The following is a 20515-nucleotide window of genomic DNA, read 5'->3' on the forward strand; positions in this document are numbered from 1 at the left end:
AATCGAATCACACTTTTCATTATCTAATAAATAACATAAATTATCACAATAATGTAATCTAATAAGATTTAATACTTGAAATTTTCAAATTATTACCTTTCCAAGGAGAAACCTTAAGAAAAACTTTATCGTCGACTTCAAACTCCAAATCTTTCCTTCGTTTATCAGAATAACTATTTTGCCTATCTTGAGCTGTCTTTAATCGCTCTCGAATAATCTTGACCTTGTCATTTGTTAGATCAATCAATTCCACATTAAACAATTTCCTTTCTCCCACTTCATCCCAACAGAGTGAAGTTCGGCATTTCCTTCCATACAAAGCCTCGTATGGTGCCATCCCAATACTAGACTAAAAACTATTATTATACACAAACTCTACCAATGACAAATGTCTTCCCAACTCCTAATAAAGTCAATGACACAAGCTCGTAGCATATCTTCTAGAGTCTGAATAGTTCTCTTAGATTGACCATCTGTCTGCGGATGAAAGGCAGTACTAAATCTCAATTTAGTTCCGAGAGCTTCCTGAAATTTCGGCTAAAATCGAGAAGTAAATCAAAGGTCTCGATCTGACACAATAGAAACTGAAACTCCGTGTAACCTCACAATCTCATCTATATAAAGTTTCGCTAGTTTCTCAATAGAATATGTGCTATGGATAGCCAAGAAATGGGCGGACTTAGTCAATCTATCAACAATCACCCAAATAGCATCTTTCCCACTTTGTGTCCACGGTAAACCCAATACAAAGTCCATAGTCACGTGTTCCTACTTCCATTCAAGAATCGGTAAAGGCTGAAGAGTACCTGACGGTTTTTGATGCTCCGCCTTGATCTGTTGGCATGTGAGACATTTCGCTACAAACTCTGCTATGTCTCATTTCATACCCGACCACCAATAACTTTCTTTAATAGTCTGATACATCTTGGTGCTTTCGGGATGTAAAGCATAGGCGAAAGAATGAGCTTCCTCCAAAATAGCTCATCTTAACTGATCATCCTTAAGGACACAAATTCAGTCTCTGAGCATCAAAGTACCATAATCACTGAGTCTAAACTCACTAGTTTCTCCATCTTGCATCAACACACACCCTAATCCCAACTTAGATGCATCACTGTACACCACAAATTCTTTTCCATTAACAGAAAGTGTTAAAACGGGAGCGAAGGTTAACTGGTTCTTTAGCTCCTGAAATTGATTCTCACAAACATCATCCCACTCAAACTTAACTCCTTTACGAGTCAAACGAGTCAGAGGAGCTGCTATCAAAGAAAATCCCTGAACAAATCTTCGATAATAACTGGCTAAGCCAAGGGAACTACGAATCTCAGTTACCGTTCTCGGTTGCTCCCATTGTAAGATGGCCTCAATCTTCTTAGAATCAACATAAATTCCAACTTTAGACACAACATGTCCCAAGAAAACCACTTTCTTTAACCAGAACTCACATTTAGAGAACTTAGTATAGAGTTGTCTCTTGCGCAAAGTTTGCAACACAATGCGCAAATGGGCAGCATGTTCATCATCATTCTTCGAATAAACCAGGATGTCATCTATGAATACTATCACAAACTTATCCAAGTATGGATGGAACACCCTGTTCATAAGATCCATAAAAGCTGTCGGGGCATTAGTCAAACCAAACGGCATCACTAGAAACTCATAATGCCCATAACACGTCCTAAAAGCAGTCTTGGGTACATCCTGCTCCTTAATCTTCAATTGATAATACCCAGACCTCAAATCAATCTTAGAGAACACCATAACACCTAGTAATTGATCAAAAATATCATTAATTCGGGGTAAAGGGTATTTATTCTTGATGGTCATTCGGTTCAGCTGACGGTAATCGATACACAATTGAAGAGTGCCATCCTTATTCTTTACAAATAAGACTGGTAATCCCCAAGGAGAAGTGCTAGGGTGAATAAAATTATTATCCACCAAATCTTGCAATCGGACTTTTAGTTCCTTCAACTCTGCCGTAGCCATTCGATATGGAGGGATAGAAATAGGTACGGTACCCAAAAGTAAATCAATAGGGAACTCAAGCTCTCGATCAAGAGGTAGTCCTGGTAAATCATCAGGAAATACATCAGGAAACTCACTTACTATCGGGACATCCTCTAACTTAGGTTCCCCCTTTGAAGTATCGATCATATGAGCCAAATAAGATGGATACCCTTTCTGAACTAGTTTCAAAGATTTGATGGCCGAGATTACACAAGACGGTAATACTCGACGTTCCCTTGCAAATACAATCTCTGCTCCCTCCGAATTTCGAAGAACAGCTTCTTTCCTAAAATAATCCACATTCGCCCGATGTGCAGTTAACCAGTCTATACCCAATATCAAATAGAAATCTTGGATCTCTAGAGGAATCAAGTCTCTCCTAAATTCTTCCTCACCTACCCTTACCCCATAGTCTCTATAATAACTGTTTCTAACTAGCTTTTCTCCTAAAGGGGTGTGAACTACAATTTCTTCCTCTAATGGTGATAGGTTTCTATCAGAAATTGATGTAAATGTCGTGCTCACATACGACTTATCCAAGCCAGAATCTATTAAAACATAAGCATCTTTATCAAATAAAGACATAGTACCTGTCATTGCTCCAGGTCAGACCCGTGCCTCATCTTCCGTCACAACGAAAACTCTTGTCGAGGTACAAGTCTGTGGTCTCGAAGGTGGATATGTCAGGGTGTTACTCTCTACACCAGTCTGTATAGCTACTCCTTGCCTCGGTGGTAAGCCATAAGAATCTCTCCTCTGTATATCTGTATGAGCTGGTGGAGATGGAGTAGTTGCAGTAGCCCGTCTCAGCTGTGGGCAATCACTCTTAAAGTGACCTGATTGACCACAATGATAACATTGTACTAGTGCCCTACATTGCCCAACATGATTCTTCCCACACCTCTTGCATCTATCAGAACCTCCAAAACTCTTCCCAGAAGTAGTCATCTCAGATCTATTAAATCTTGGAGGCCTATGTTGTGTCTGTGAAAATGGAGGTAGAGGAGATGTCACTGAAACAGAGGTAGTACTCCCTGAAGCAGATGAGTCTTTGCCTCTTTTTACTGGTTGACTAGAAGATATACCAAGATTCCTCCTTTTTACAAACTCGATCTGAATCCTCCTATTCTCAATCACGAGCTTCTCAGCCCGTAAAGTCATCTGTACCACCTCTTTATGTGGCTCTCTACCCGTCACTATCATCCGCTCTCTAATCTCATTACGGAGTCTTTTCTCAAAATAACTGGCCTGATCTTGCTCAGATTTCACCAGATCTGGCACATATAATATCAGCTCGTTAAAATGAGTCTCGTACTCCTCTACCATTAGATTTCCTTATTTCAAGCTCAAAAATTCTCTATTCTTTTCTTTTTGATGAAAATAAGTGAAATAATGACCGTCGAATTCCTTAAGAAAGTCAGACCATGTTTGAGGAGTAGTGGAACTGGACTTCACAGAATTCCACCAGGTACGAGCCCTCTTCTCTAGCAATCTCATAGCCACCATTAGCTTCATATCATCATCCAACTTCATATCAGAGAGTGTCTTCAAAACCTGATTACTCTAGTTTTTTGCCACAGTGGCATCCAACTCACCCATGAAAGAAACACAACCCAATTGTCTAGCTTCCTTCAGCTTCTTGGAAATAGATACATCTTGTACTAGCGAAACTGAAAGAGTAGCTGGAGGCACTATAGGTAGAGCCTGACCAGTCATTGCGGTAAAGAAAGCTGCCAATGCCTGTTCTGCCTCAGTAGGCATGACGAGAATACCAGTAAGTGGCGAAAGATGTAGAGGATGTGGAGGAGTCTTGGCCTGCTCAGCAGCAGGTGCTTCCCGAATGGTACACTTAGTCGATTCTTCCCCAATTGCATCTAGTTGACGACGTTGGAAACGACCTTTTTCCCTCCCAACCGATCTAGTGAGAGGTGGGCGTTTGCGTCGAGGAGGCATAATAATCTATAAGAGAAAACAAGAAAGTTTAGGGAACCTTAGACTTTATATGCAAATGCATGCATTCTATTCAACCTAACCTAACTTAATTCGGGGCCACTCTGATACTGTAAATTTTTTTTAAAACCAAAAACTCTTATCTTCAAAACCAAAAGCTCTGATACCAATCGAATTGTCACGACCCGGTACTCCCCTCGAGCCCGTGACAACTGTCGCGGTACCCCGATAGACACTCATTTTTCAAAATCCAACCGGGACCCCGCAAAGCTTAATATCAGTATCTCATTTCTCCGGTGAGTAACCATTGCCGAAAATTATATTCTAGAATATTTTAAGCTGTTTCCAACTCAAAACAAATAAAATAATAATTTTTGTCTCACAGGGGTATTTTGGTCATTTTTCTTCAAAAATTTCGAAACCAGCTAAAATGTAATATACGAATACAAAACATATAATTCATAATCAAAAGTGAGTTTTAAAGTCTAAAATCTTCATTTAAAATGAAATTTCGATTGTTTGGATATAATAAGAAAATAAAAGAAATGTTAAGTAAAATATTCTATTTTCTTATAAAACAATATTTTTAGAGTTATACGTAAATAATTTTTGTAGCGTAAAAGTTAAATAAATTCATACATACTGTAATACAGTAAGCCAAAGTATTTAATTTAATTTACAATAATAAGTGGGCCCCCGAATAAACAAAAGTAAAGAGGACTATAAACCTACAGTTTGAATAATGCAAACCCAACGGTAGTCCTCGATGAGATAAGCTATCTACAGTCTAATCTGAGCCTGAAATGGAGGGAAAGGAGGGTGGTGAGATTATAAAATCCCAGTGAGTCAACAAACATCATTCAAAAGATATAAAGTCCGAGTAAAATGAGACTATTAAAACATTTCATCCACATAAGTTTTTCATAACATAAGTATTCATTTCATTTAAATAGTCAACATGGCTTATGAGTATTTAAAAAAAAAAACTTGGCTCCTGCCAAAATCATTCTCGGGGATACCTTGGCCGAGGCATCTTGCCGAGTCTTCCAAGGCTGTAAAAATTTCGTATACACGAAAACATATTTTTAGTTTGAAAAACACAATCGTTCCTTGGCGTTAGCGGAGTTCATTGTCACGAGTTGGTTCGGCGTGACGTGGACTCTAACCATACCTCAAAAGATACCCTACGTGCCTCTCCGACCAAGGTACATATTTATATCCGGATTTCGTGCCCCTCTAATAGATTGGTCCACAGAATCTGCCTACAACAGCAAGCTAAACCCACCATATAATAAAATTTTAACAGCATGACAAGGCTAATATAATACTACCTAGCCTGCAAGGGTAAAATAAAACAATTCATAAAACACAGCCCAACCAGCCATGCCAACACAATAACAATATAACATAAGCCATCAATTTCCAATCATAAATTTACAACATACTAGTGGTCTCTAATTACTCTATTTTCAAATCGTTATTTCGTTTCAAGACAGTTTATAAAGTCTTTTCATTTAAACACATTTTGTTTACAAAACATAAAAATTTACCATTTGAACTCATTTTCATAAAATTCACCAAAACCGAATAAAAACATACTTTAGATAATTAAAATGATGGTAAGGTTACTCACAATGTCTAGAGTGGGAATTTTCGAAATGCTTAGACTACTGGTCTTCGGGTACAATTCCCTTTACACAGTACAAAATCGAGAAATTCACCACATTGGTACTAAATTGAAATTAAACTAATTTAGACTACTAATGCATGATATGGAATGCAAAATGTCTGATTAATCGCTTAAATGTAATATTCGACCTAAGTCACACTATACTCGGTCTAATCGACTAAAATCTCCAATTTAACTCCAAATTAATTCTTTTTACTTTCTACACTCAAATTATACCTAAATTACCTCAGTGACTATGAATGAGATTCAATTTATCAATCCTGGGTCAATAATCACACATGTCTATACATTGAGCAAAAATTAATATTTTCACACCAAAATTTCTCATTTAATTTCTAGCCTCACCAAACATCAAATATCACCAAAATATCATGAGATATCATCAATTTCAGCCTCAATATTCTCCCTAGAAAATTTGGCCTCTTATGGGTAATGGGAGAAAATGAATTTTTTTCTTATTGTTTTGTTTCTAAATATGCTAAACTAACTAAAAACACTAACATAACTTAGAATCAAATCAATCCAACTTCATTCTCTCTCCATACCCATTTGGTCAGCCATGAATTCACCATGAAAACATGAAATTTAATCATGAAAAATAAGGAGAAATGCATGGGAAAGGTAGATCACAAGTCAAAATCAAGAAATTTTACCTTTGATTGCTTGATTCCTTGAAATCCCACACTTTTTCTTCAATTTTCCCACCTAGGTTTTGTGTTTTTCCTTTCCTCTCTTTGTTCTTACTATGGCCGGCCACATGAAGAGAAAATGGGATAAATATGGGCTGATTTTTATGGAAAATAATAAAATATCCTTACTTGGCACATGTCACATGCTTATTAGTCCATTTTTCTTTTGTTTTTTATACTTTAATAATTATGCTTCCATTCTCCACCACATGATTAGTCAAAGGTCAAAATGAGGATACGGGAAGACCATGTGTTGGACAAGTGTCTTGGTGGTGGAAAATTACGATTTTGCCTCTGGGGTGGCAAAATTACGATTTTACCCATAGTGTGGCAAAATTATAATTTTACCCTTATGCTCCGAAAAATACCGAGATTACAATTTTTTACTTTTTAACCTCAAATTATACTCCAATAAGTCAAATATGATCAAAATCTTTCAAAAAAATTCTCATTTTATCCTCGAGTGGCAAAATTACGATTTTACCCCTAAATAGCGAAACTTCCAATTTGACTCTAATTCGATCATCGAACTCCAAATCACCATTTTAAGTCATTCTGGGACTTTAAAATTCTCAATTTCACCTTAAATTCTCTATTTGATCTAGTTCGAAGCTTAGTTAAACTTAGTTATACTATTAAGTACACTACCGGCTTTTAACGATTTTCGGGGCTTTCCTAGCATGCAAACATGATATCCATCACATGCATGTCATGACAAGTATTTTATAAGGTTAGGCTTTACAGTTTACCATGACACTAAATGTTAGCAACTGTACCCAAAGTCACTCTGCTGACGATCAATGTCTAATTATGTGTATATGAATGCTTGATGTGAAATGCTAAGACTCATTTGTCAAGCTATATATGTATATTATGATTGATGATGCTGTTATGAATACATAATTGGGTCTTATGAATTGTTTTCAAAGGACTTATATTTGAACATTATGAATTTTGGATTTTAAAGACATATGGATTAATGTACAAGATTATATAAATAGGCTTGCTTGGGCTTCATGGGCTGAGCCCATTGGGCCCTTACGCCAGTCATGGCCCGAAAATTAGGTTGTGAAATTTATGCTTGTTTCCCATCTACGCCTTACTCATAGAGCCAATCATCACTGAGTTTGTTAAACTCACCCCATCATTTTCTTTTTGCAAATAATGATCAGCTAGTGAACTATATATCGACATTCATTGTCCACTGCGATGTAGGTAAAGGCATCTCCTAGTACTTTATTTCGAGTTGCTTCGCTGTTAGAAGTCAAGTTATATCACTTTGGTATTACTATGTAAACGGATATTAGTTTTGATATAAATGAAAATTTGGGGCTTTTGGACTCATTGTATATAATCATGATTTTAAGACTTAAAGGTCAAATTGAATTATTATGCTTATTGTTCAAATCATGATATAAATGTATATGGTTTAAGTATTAATATGGTTTGGTAGATGTGTTTAGTGATCAACGAGTATTTCCATTAAGGGTTATTCGGGGACTTGGCGGGTCTCGCCTGGAGGTCTTGAACGCTGGTAGCGATCGAGGAGCAATTGTTACAGATAAGGAAACATTGCATACACAAGCCACCAATGGAAAGTGGTGTTAATAACAAATAAGGAATTACATGGCATGACATGTAAAAAAAAAAATAGAAAAAGGGAGTAACCTTGGGCAATCTGCCCATGGATGAGAAAATGGGAAATGAAAGCCATTTCAAGGCTTTTGCCTTGAGAAAGCCACCCCATTTGGAAGAGAAATGAAGAGAAAATAGCTTTGTGAAGCTTCCACCTAAGAAGAGAGAAAAAGTAGAGAGAAAAGGAAAACTTAGTGAGGGCTCGGTTTTGTGAGATTTTAGTTCACCTGTGAGCCTATTTCTGACTATCCTCTGTCTACAAAGCCCTTTTGCTTCTAGAAATTCATCTTTTGTTGAGAGATATGAGTTAGATCTCATGGTAGCTAAGAAATATGAAGGAAAAAAACTACAAACCGCAAGGAAGAAAGTATGAATGATTCACGAGTTCAAGGAAAGTTTAGGTAAGTAAAGTTTGAGTTTGATCTATGAATTTCTTAAGGAATTGAATTGTGATTGTGTGAAAATATTTGTGGCAGCAAAAAGAACACCATGTGGGTGCCAAAAAACCCATGAATGTTGGTGATTTGCAAGGAATGTGAGATTAAGCTACCAAGGAGCTTGACATTTCTTGGTTTTAGCTCAAGTTAAATTATTGAGAAAGGTAAGATGAACTGAGGCCTATTCCTTGATTGTTCACTGATAATTCTATTTTATAGAATTATTTTAGCCCAATTTTCTTATGAAATATTAGCTAAGTCCTAAATTTTCAATTATAATTTCTTTATTTTTAGTTATTTTTATAATTAGTTTATTTTAAAATGAGTTATTTTATGTTATTTCTTTTAATTTGATTGTTAGTCAGTAGTTTTTATATTTTTCGTATGAGCTAAAGGAAATTGGGCTTAATTTTGGAAAGTGAGGTGTTGAAAGATTCGAAAGTCTGCTTGCATATGCTTCAGTGTTTTGGCCATAACTTGCGCTATAAAACTCCAAATGATGTGATTCTTGGACCATTAGAAAGCTAAGAGACAGAGTTATAACTTTTATGCACTTTACCTAGTTTTGCATTGAATATAAAGAAAATTGCATTGGAAATTGCTGGATGTATTGTGCTAGAAATGGAAATTCGTAAAGATTGACAACTGATTTTTTGGGCCTCTCATTACACATTTAAGCCCAATTAAACCATAGGTCAACTTAGGGATGTATAGGTTAAGTTTATTAGTATAAATAGGATATTTTGAAAAACATTAGGGTAGACAACTTTTGGGAGATTCAAAAAGCTAGAAGTTAAGGCTGAAACTTGGAGATCAAAGTGGTAAATATTTGTTTTGTTTTCTTCCTTGGCTTTTATTATTCTTGTTACTCTCAATGGTTGAATTATGTACAATGTTATTTGTTTTTGCAATCATAAGTATCTAATTTTCTTTTTCTAGGATTGCAATTGAACTCACATGTAATCTAAATTTTTAATCTCTTTCTTACTTATCTTTAATGGGATTTGAATTGTTTATTCCAATTAATGCTTTTAATTGCTTGGCCACCAATTAAATTGATTTAGGTACTTAAGCAAACTTAGGAAAGGGAGTTTAGTGTAGAGTAAAATTAGAATAGCATATGATCGTATTAATTGATTTGCGTATAGGATAGGGATATACCTATAGGCCATATATAGCCAGATTAGAGCTTGAACTTAATGAGTCTGTTTTAATTTCAATTCACATAGAGATATAGTGTTTTGGTTAAAATAGATATTTTTATAAGATGAGTTGGGAGACCCTTATAAGTAATTTAGGACTCTAGGTTAGCAATTCAACCAATTGAAATAAGTTAAGGAAGAGAGGTAAGATTTAGATAAGTGAGAGGGATATTGTAATCCTAGGCTTGTTGGATTTGATATTTTCTCAAGTTATTATTATTTTGATTTTTTTTGTTCGTTTAAATTTTAGTTAATTAGTTTTAGTTAATCAATTAATTTTGAGTGTTTGGATAAGATTAATTTGTTCTAATTTTAGTCCTTAGTAAAATTTTAGATCAATTCTTTGTGGAATCGATACTCTGCTTGCTTATATACTATCTATTCAATACGTATACTTACGTAGTAGAATTTTAACTGACAAGGTTTTGGGGCTGTTGCCGGAGAATTGTTTCTAGAATTTTTACGAATACTTATACCAAGCAATTTAGTCTTACTTCAAATTTTATTTTTTCTTGTTTTAATATTAGATTTGGTTTGTTTGCAGATATCTGTGTTCATTGTATGCAAAGACGAAATAACTTGAATCTTGTTCCTTTTGACCCTGAGATAAAAAGATTTTTTTTTTTTTGAAAAGGAGATAAAAAGAATTTTTAAAAGACATCAAAGGGAGAATTTGCAAGTTGCAGCTTTAAATAAGACAATGGCTGAGGATAATAATAACAATGGCAATAATGCCATTAATTTGGTTCCTGAAGCAAATAGAGCACTATAGGATTATGCTATTTTTTTTTGCAAAGTTTGCACCAAAGCATTAAGAGACCTTCCATCAATGCAAATAATTTCGAAATTAAATTAACTTACATGCAGATGATTCAGTCTTCATTTCAATTTGGTGGGTTACCTAGTGATGATTCTAATTCTCATTTGGTAAATTTCCTGGAGATTTGTGATACCTTTAAATGCAATGGAGTAACTGATGGTGCTATTAGATTGAGATTGTTTTCGTTTTCTCTGAGGGATAAAGCAAAGAGCTGGCTTAATTCATTGCCTAATTAGTCTATCACTACATGGGAAGATTTGGCACAAAAGTTTCTAGCAAAATTTTTTTCGCTTGCAAAGATTGCAAAGATGAGGAACGATATCACCTCATTCACACAATTTGATGGTGAGCCCTTGTATGAAGCTTGGGAGAGGTTTAAAGAACTACTGAGAAGATGTCCATATGAGACCTCAACCTCTATAGGCTTGTAATTAAGTATAGATGTAATAACACGGCTAGGGGTAGTTTCATCATTTCCTATGATAAGCTCCCTAAAGAAAGTTTTATGATATTTTAAAGTCTAAATAGGCATAATAGGGTATTTTGGGTGCCAAAGAGACAAGAGGAGGCAAGAGAAAATTTTTGGAATAAAATAATATTTTATTAATAAAATAATATTAAAATATTAAAAATTTATTTAGTGTCAAAATTTTTCATGAAGAAGGAGTATATGGTCAATCTAAGTGGGGGAGAAGAAGAATGAAAGAATTTTGGAGAAAAATGACGTTAACGGGGTCGCGTTTCTTTATTAAGTAAAGATAACGCGGGTAAGTAAATATTTTAATATTATGGGGGCACCGCGTTGGAGTACAAACTTCATACCTTGTTTGTACATGTGTAGAAGAAGGTAATAGAAGGAAATTGGAGTTAAATGAGTGATGGGAGGACTAAGTTAAAATGGAAGGAAACAAAAAGGGTAAAATGGTCATTTTGCATCTCGAGTCAAAATTTTAAGTTTTTCTAAACCCGAGTAGTTTAGATCATTGTGGACCTTGTTCTAGTGTCAAAAGAATAAAAAGATTGCACAAAGGATGGGAGAAAAACAAGTTAACTTGTAAAAGGGCATTTTCATAATTTTTAAGGGAATTGGATAAGCTTGGGCTATAAGCATCTTGCTTTCAGCAGCTTCTCACATTTTTTCCAGCAGCTTTTCTCCTTCTTCTTCTTCTCCTTTTCACATTGCTTCCATCCTCCATGGAAGCTGGATATCAAGCTTTATAACCTCTCTCAAATTAGCTAAAATTTTCATGCTTTTGGTGCACCCTTTCATAAATCCTTATGCTCTTCCACTCTTTCTCTTTAAAACCCTTGAAAAATCTTGTTTCCATACTTTCTCTCACTAGCTAGGTGTTTAGAGAGAGAAAGAAAGAAAAAGCCCTATAATGGCTTGGGAATTGTTGGAAAGAAATTCAAAGTTACTAAACTATCAATGTGAGTAGTAAATTAGCATTGGGTTTTAAGTGTTGATAATGTTTAGTGATTGAATTGTGGGTTTATTGTTGAGATTGTGTATTGACTTTATTGTGACTAGGATAGTGGGAATAGATAGCCATTTAAAATGGCAATCGAAAGCTAGCTAAGTGGTAGCTTTTAGGGTTTATAAGTATGAATTGACATTATGGTGATGTTAATTTGATGGTAGGTTCCAACGAAGCCCTATTATCCCAATTGGACCATTAGGGAGGTTAGAGTTGGCTAAAGGCTCAACAACTACCGGTGAGTGAATTGTATCTCAAAACTTGTTTTGGGAATGTGAATGAAATTGCACAAAGCATTTGAATGATTTTATACAACTTTATCTTAAAACAAGTGCCTTGGGAACAAGCTTTTGCTAAATGGTTTTATGTTGTGATATGTGGTTATTATTGATTCATGCACCATTTCATTATGATGATATATGTATATATGTTGTGCATGATAGTTGATATTATGTATGATGACTATAACCATGTGTGTGCACGATGTGGGGTGATGCACATGCCGGTGATGATGGCGGTGTGGGAGATGGATAATGATAGTGCCCGAGTGCACGATGTGGGGGGATGTACACGATGGCAGTGATTGTGCACGATGTGGGGGAATGCACATGATGGCGCCAGCTATGTGCACGATGTGGGGGGATGTACATGAGCTGGGTGTGATTATACTGATATTGGTGTTTATCTATGCATTTATATATATACATCTATGTTTATGAAATCAAAGTTCATGAGTATGGTATATGGTTTTGCATATGTGAATCTTGCATGTTGAACATTGAAAGTTGCTAAGTATTGTCAAATTGGTGTTCATTGCAACAAGGAATTTGGCTGCAGCGAAATGGATTCTCACTACCGCCAAAAATTCTGGGTGGTGGTACAGTCTTGTCATTTTGACAGCAATTTTAACTACCTTTTGATTAGAACTGGGCAAAGTGGTAAACAGTAAAGTCGTAGCCCTACCTCTTAGCTTTCTAATGACTTAACAAGCATGTCAATTGGACCCATGTAGTGGAAGATATGCTTAAAAAACCAAACCATATGCAAACCAAGAATGCCTTTTTCTGCAATGAGAAACGTGCTGTCACGTTGCTACCTTGCTCGGGTTCTGATATAATTTCCTCCACTCCCTTATCTTCATGATTGAGCATGGGTCTTTGCAATACTAAGATTCCACTGATCAATGTCCAAAATAAGGGGGTTTAATAAAGAAATTAAACCAAATTGCATTGTTTTCAAAACAAGTGCATCATGATGTCCAAATTCTTCCTTATAAATTGCTTGTTCCCTTCCTTGTTCACTCACTGGGTTTATACTCACCGTTTTCAACTTCATGTTTTTAGATCACGAGACAGCTGGTATCTAGGTCGAGGTGTCTTCATACATTCGACCCTCGGTAGGTGTCTCGGCATTCAATAGCTGTATATTCATCCAAGTCTCTCCGCTGGAAGTCGAGTACTCTTTTTTTTGTTGTGTATAGATAAACCCAATGAAAATTATTAAGCCATATGTTTAGACAATGTATGTATATTTCAATGAGTATGCCACTATAAGATGGTAATATCTATCACTATTTTGATTCAAAGTTATGAAATGTGACTTAGCAATATTGGATGGGAAAATGAGCAGGATAATAGATAGGCTTGCTTGGGCTTAGTGGACTACGTCCATTGGGCCCTTGCACCGGTCATGGCCCGAAATTTGGGTCGTGACAGTCCACATCATCAGATTGCTGATTGCTTGCAAGTTCAGACATTCGACAATGGGCTGGTTAGGTCAATTAAAACCACAATTGATGCTGTTGTTGGTGGTGCATTAATGAGTAAGAATGCTACAGATGCTTATAATTTGTTGGAAGAAATGGCTTCAAATAATCATCAATGGCCTTCAGAAAGGTCAGGTCCGAGAAAAGCTGTTGGAGCTTATGGAAATTGATGCACTTCTCAACTTAACTGCTCAAGTAGCTGTGCAAGTGGCTGCACTGTCCAAGAAGTTTGACGCACTAGGAGTTCATGCAGTTTAAAATTTATTTGTAGTTTGTGACATGTGTGGAGATGGCCATTCAAATGATCAATGTCCATACAATTTTGAATCAGTCCCATTTGTGGGGAACTTCAATAGACAGCAGAATAACCCATACTCCAATGCTTAAAATCTTGGTTGGAGAAACCATCCCAACTTTTCGTGGAATAACAATGTAGGGCCTTCCAATCCAAAACCCAACATGCCTCTTGATTTTCAACAACAAGCTAAACCACCAATTCTTGAAAAGAAGTCCCAAGTGGAAGAACTTCTCTTGCAATATATGTTAATGAATGATGCTATAATTCAAAGCTATGGAGCATTTTTTAGAAATCTTCAGACCCAAGTGGGATAGCTTGCAAATTCCATCAATAATTGACCTCAAGGTTCCTTACCTAGTGACGCACAAATCAATCATAAAGGTAAGAAACAATGCCAAGTAATCACTTTAAGAAGTGGAAAAGAGATTGAAGGGCTGAATGAAAAAGTAGTTGAACCAGAGCATAAAGATGATGATAAGGAAGAAATGTGTGAGAAAGAGAGTGAAGTCGAACAAAAAAAAGATATCAAGGCTGAAAATCAAGGAATTTCTCAAGTCATCCATCCTCCACCACCTTTTCCCCAAAGGCTCCAAAAAACTAAAGCTTGAAAAGCAATTTCAGAAGTTCCTCAATGTCTTCAAGAAATTACACATAAATATTCCTTTTGCTAAAGCTTTGGAACAAGTGCCCAGTTATGTCAAGTTCTTGAAGGAGATCCTCTTCAAAAAGAGAAAGCTAGGTGAGTTGAAACTTTCTCCCTTACAGAAGAGTGTAGTGCAATTCTCCAAAATAAACTGTCACCAAAACTCAAAGATCTAGGTAGTTTCATAATCCCTTGCACTATTGGTAATTTATTTTTTCCAAACCTTTGAGTGATTTAGGTGCAAGTATCAATTGAATGCCTTGGTCAATTTTTGAGAAACTTGGTTTGGGGGAATGCAAACCCACTTTTGTTACTTTGCAATTGGCTGATCGTTCTTATGTGATTTATTAAAGACTTTTCAAAAATTTCTAAACCACTTTGCAATTTATTGGAAAAAGAAGTGCCATTTAAGTTTAATAATGAATGTCTTGTTGCTTTTGATGAATTGAAGAAAAGATTAATATATGCACTTATCATAATTCGTCCTAATTGTACTTTCCCTTTTGAACTAATGCGTGATGCGAGTGATTATGCGGTGGGAGCTGTTTTGGGACAAATGAAGGATAAAATCTTCCATTCTATCTATTATGCTAGCAGGACTTTGAATGAAACTCGAAAAAATTATACCACAACAAAAAAGGAGCTATTGGCTGTAGATTTTGCTTTTGACAAATTTCGCTCCTATCTCGTGAGGACAAAGGTGATAGTGTACACTGGCCATTCAATTATCAAATATTTGATTGCCAAGAAGGATGCTAAACCAAGATTGATAAGGTGGATTCTCTTGCTACAAGAGTTTGATCTAGAAATTCATGACAAAAAAGGAATAGAAAATCAAGTGGCATACCATCTCACAAGATTGGAGATTAAAGCTCAAGGTAAGGATTCCACCTTAATCAAGGAGACTTTTCCTGATTAACAAATCCTTCAAGTTGGTAAGAAATCACTTCCTTGGTATGCTGATTTCATAAATTATTTGGTAAGCAATATTATTCCCTCTGATTTAAATTTTCATCAGAAAAATAAATTTTTGCATGATGTTAAATTTTATTTTTTGGATGAGCCTTACTTATTCAAGTAGTGTAAATATCAAATCTTCAGAAATTGTGTCCCAGAAGAAGAAATTCAAAGTGTGCTTCATCATTGCCATTCTTCAGATTATGAAAGACACTTTGGAGAAACAATGACTACTGCTAAATATTGGCCTACATTATTTAAGGATGCTCATAATTTTGTTTTGCATTGTGACAGGTGCCAAAGAGTGGTTAATATCTCAAGGCGACATGAGATGCCTCTCAACAATATCCTTGAGATAGAAATTTTTGATGTATGGGGAATTGACTTCATGGGTCCATTCATATCTTCATACAGCAACAAATACATCTTGCTTGCTGTAGATTATGTCTCCAAATAGGTTGAAGTGGCAACCTTTCCTCATAATGATTTAAAGATGCTGATGAATTTCATTAAGAAGAATATTTTCACTCAATTTGGCACTCCAAGGGCAATTATTAGTGATGAGGGGAGTCACTTTTGCAACAAGTATTTTGATGCACTTTTGGCAAAATATGGAGTTAAACACAAGGTTGCAACTGCGTACCATCCTTAAACTAGTGGCCAAGTGGAAGTATCAAATAGAGAAAACAAAAGGATTTTGGAGAAAACAGTCTGTCCCACAAGAAAAGATTCGGTAAGCAGATTGGATGATTCATTGTGGGCATATAGGACTGCTTACAAGATCTCAATTAACATGTCTCCATATAAGTTGGTTTTTGGAAAGGCTTGTCACTTATCGGTGGAACTTGAGCACAATGCTTATTAGGCCGTGAAGAAGTTAAACTTTGATTTATAAGTAGTAGGTGAGCAAAGGTTGTTTGTAATTAAATAAACTTGATGAATTTCGCCTTCAAGCTTATAAGAATGCCAAACTCTATAAAGAGAAAGCAAAGTAATTGCATGACAAGAAGATAGTGGAAAGAAGCTTTGAGCCAGGACAATCGGTGTTGCTCTATAATTCTCGCTTGAAATTATTTTCAGGAAAGCTCAAATCAAGTTGTTATGGTCCTTTCATTGTCAATGAAGTATTTCTAAATGGAGCAATCGAAGTTATAAGGATAGATGGTCGAAAATTTAAAGTCAATGGACAAAGATTGAAACATTATTAGGGAGGCAAAATTAATCATCAAAAGTCTTCAATACACTTGCTTGACATAGCCTAGAGTTCAAGTCAATCCAACCGAAAACTATAAATGAAACGCTTCTTGGGAGGCAACCCAAGCTCCTCAACCTTACTTATTCTCATCTTTATTTTATTTCTTCTAATCTCATTTTTTTTGTGTTTCCTTTTGCATGTAATTGGTTTAAAAAAATTCAAAAAATTTTAAAAATAGAAAAAATTCAAAACAAAGGAAAAAGAAAAAAATTCAAAAAAAATAGGTCAGCATCACAACACTAAAAATGAGTGTCGTGGACTTTGAAAAGAAGAAAAAGAAATGCTGAAACATAATGTTTCAGCATCGCGACCCTCAAAGGGAGAGCGGTGGCGCTGGACAAAGCAATAGCAGGCAGAACATTTGAGCACCGTGGTGCTGATGCGCGAAGTGTAATGCTTCGGGCTTGTACAGGTGAGAGCCGCGATGCTAGATCGGGGCCCAGCCCCAACCCTATATAAATATTATTTTTTATTCTTTTTCATTCTTTCTTCTTCTCCAACCGCGAACTCCACTTCACCAAATTATTTTCTCCTGCAAATCTCTCACCTTCCTCTTTTTTTTTTTCACTCCAAATTTCTGCATATTATTTCTACTTGGATTTTTTTTAATTCGCTTCGAAATCTTGCACTTATTGCACTCCAAAGATAAGTACTGCTTCAAACACTTGGTTTTCAAGTATTTTGTGTACAGAGAGGCTAAGGTTGATGTTAATAGTAAATTTTATCATTTTTGCACCTTAAATGAGTCCATTGTGCATGTGTGTTAATGGTTTTTTCATACTTCCTCATGATTGATGTTTAGAGTGTAGAATATTTTGATGATGAGTGCCAATTTCTTGTTACCCATATAATGGATTCATGGACTTTTTGTTTGTTGCAAATATAATTGATAAATGCTTCATTGTTGAAAGTAGATGATGGGTTTGTTTAATTTTTGATGCTTGGTTGAGCAAGTAGAAATAAATTCTTGAATTGTTGGTGCATCAACATGCAATAACTGATAATTTTGATGAGTTCATTGTCATAGAATTATTTTTATTTTTTTATTTTACGTTGGACTGTTGCATTGTGAAAATTATGATTACTGTCTGAATGTTGTGAAGAATAGAGAATTTATGCCGCATCTTCAAGAGTGAGATGGTAAATGGAATTATTGAATTTGGATTGTTAAATTGGACAGGAATTAATTAAATTAGTGATTGTGGATCTTTCATATTTTCATGGTTGTGCACACAACACTACTTGCATGCTTTTACTCTGGATTTGTTTTAATAATTGAATTTCTTTTGTAAGAATGGCACCCAAATGATCCAAACCAAGTTTCAATGGCGCTTTTGATAGATTGAAGTTCATCTTTGTTGATGCCTCTGCGTGATATCATACGTCGTTGATCAACAAAGTACTAATTCTTGAACAAGGGATAGATATCCTCATCCTACCTTACAAGGAGATTCATGACATGCTTCGCGACAGACTTTGGCAACTATTTAGTGACCAACCTGAAGCTATAGTAGTGCCTGTAGTCCAATAGTTTTATGCCAAAGCTGTTGAGCATGTTGATGGTGTGGCGTTTGTCTGTGGCAAACAAGTCCCTTTTCACAGCCAAGCTATCAACGCATTTTTTGGAACCCTCAATATTGAGAACGATAAATACGAGCAGTGCTTAGGCAATCATTCGGATTCCAATGAGATTATATCGACATTATGTGTTGAGGGAGCCCAATGGAAGACATCACATGGTTAGCTAGTTTCATTCAAATGAAATGCCATGAAAAAAGAGCTAAAAGTTTGTTTACACTTTGTAGCGGCACGGTTACTCCCTTCCATTGATATTGGTGATGTCATGAGGGATCGCGCAGTGCTTATTTACGCCATTGTCACACATAAATCCATTGATGTTGGTAAGTTGATCTCTCATGCCATCTTACATACAAGTCGTACTAAATGAGATGGTATCGATTTTCCTTCCTTGATCACCGCATTATGTGCGAGAGCTGGTGTGCAATGGAGCGATAAAGAGAAGCTACAACAACTAAAAATTCCCATCACCATGGGCATGTTTAAGCGATTAGAGAAATCTGCACCAATTGCTGGTAGTTCTTTGCAAGCTGCACCCCCACCTTCCCAGGTAGCTCCCACACTTAGTGTTGCTTAATGGATGGAGCACATTGATCGCTGATTAGATCGTCACAAAAGGCAAAATCGGGTGATTGAACAAATGATGAGAGCTTATGCCGAACACATTAGGATGGATATGACTACTTTTCCTTCGTTGCCTACAGATTCTGACTCTGAGGACGATTTTGGTGGTGACGATGAGGAGGACATGTAAACTGCAGCTTCGGAGTTAGAGGAGTATTCTTGTCCTTTTTCTTTTATTTTCTTTTATCACATTGAGAACAATGTTTGTTCCAAGTTTGAGGGTGTGGTTTAGAATTTTGTTGGTTTATTTTTTTTCATTATGTTTAGTTAGCTTTATTTTAAGATATGTCTTGCTTATTTATGTTTTGCATGTTTTATTTGTGTTTCAAAAAAAAATATTGAGATAGTTGCACCACATTCATGATTATCCAATCCTATGATGATATTTTAATTATCGTTTGATTCTTAGCTTTTGGGAAACATATAGTTAATTTTACGTGATATTCTTGTGTTAGCTTTATTTTAGAATGTGACTTCTAATAATTTGAGCACTATACTCTTTTACTTAGAATTTTTATGTGATTTAGAGAAAGTTTATGTTGATGAAAAAGTTTATTGAAGTCAAGAATTCTAGAATTTGTTTGATTCTCTCTCGAGGTGAAATCTTAGATAACCACTTAGGATAGGAAGTGATTTAGGCCATCTTTGGATCGTTTGAGCCTGTTTGAGCTTACCTTGTTATATTTATCCTTGGTCACCCTTTTTAAGCCTAATTTACCTTTTCTTTGTAATTACACAATTATGTTAGCCTTGGTCTATCTATTTAAATCCAACAATTTGAACTTTTTATTCTCTAAGTATTTTACTTTTTATAAGGAATGATTTGAGCCTAAGAATAATTTGAGGGAGAAACGTGAAAAAAATAAAATAAAATGTGTGGTACAAAGAAAAGTTTACTTCAAGTTTGGGGGTGCTATAAAAAAAACTTTGAGCTTTTTATATGTCCTAGATTGATGAAGTGCTCAAGGTGAAATTGAGGCTAAATATATCCTTTATCATACCTTGACCCAAGCCTTACATTACAAGCTTCATAAAGAGCTATTGATCCTTGAATAAGTGTTAATCTGCATTAGTGGAGAGAGAGATTAAAAGCAAACTTATGGGATCCTGTACTAATCTATGCTTAGATTTGGCATAAACTAATCCGAATCATATGATATTCTTTGTAAGAGAGCATTCACGCACACACAGGAAATCCATTCAAAAAATAAGTTTTCATTTGAATTGATGCATGAATTTAAGGATTAACTGCATGTTACCTTAAGTTGGAATTTGAGTTAATTTCTGAAGAAAAATTAAGAAATCATGATTTGGTACTTTTATCTCTCGTTCAAGGATTTTTTATGTTCAGTTTTCTTTTTGTGATGTTCTTTTGCTCGAGGACTAGCAAAATCTTAAGTTTGGGGGTGTGATAATTCTATTTTATAGAATTATTTTAGCCCAATTTTGTTATGAAATATTAGCTAGGTCCTAAATTTTTA

At 35.5% G+C, this 20515-nt stretch overlaps 1 protein-coding gene and 1 non-coding gene across 2 annotated transcripts; one reads left to right on the forward strand and one right to left on the reverse strand.

Moving 5' to 3' along the window:
- Positions 1-10741: 10741 nt before the first annotated feature.
- On the reverse strand, positions 10742-10848 carry LOC148761849 (small nucleolar RNA R71). Its single transcript, XR_016027675.1, has one exon. It is a non-coding gene; the product is annotated as a small nucleolar RNA R71 (small nucleolar RNA).
- A 4283-nt stretch (positions 10849-15131) lies between these two features.
- On the forward strand, positions 15132-16229 carry LOC148761850 (uncharacterized). The gene is made up of 3 exons (XM_088808732.1): positions 15132-15394; positions 15872-15947; positions 16035-16229. Exons 1-3 carry the CDS (start codon positions 15132-15134, stop codon positions 16227-16229), a joined length of 534 nt encoding a protein of 177 aa, XP_088664858.1.
- Positions 16230-20515: the final 4286 nt, after the last annotated feature.

Source organism: Theobroma cacao, chromosome 7, assembly GCF_053813885.1.
Source record: "Theobroma cacao isolate CCN51 chromosome 7, ASM5381388v1, whole genome shotgun sequence".
NCBI lineage: Eukaryota > Viridiplantae > Streptophyta > Magnoliopsida > Malvales > Malvaceae > Theobroma > Theobroma cacao.

Excerpts from the sequence above, each read along its gene's own strand:
- LOC148761850 (XM_088808732.1), top strand. The coding sequence starts at position 15,132 with ATGCGTGATGCGAGTGATTATGCGGTGGGAGCTGTTTTGGGACAAATG. Across the intron at positions 15,395-15,871 it reads GCTAAACCAAGATTGATAAG|GTGCCAAAGAGTGGTTAATA; the intron begins GTGGATTCTCTT and ends GCATTGTGACAG. Across the intron at positions 15,948-16,034 it reads TTGAGATAGAAATTTTTGAT|GTTGAAGTGGCAACCTTTCC; the intron begins GTATGGGGAATT and ends GTCTCCAAATAG.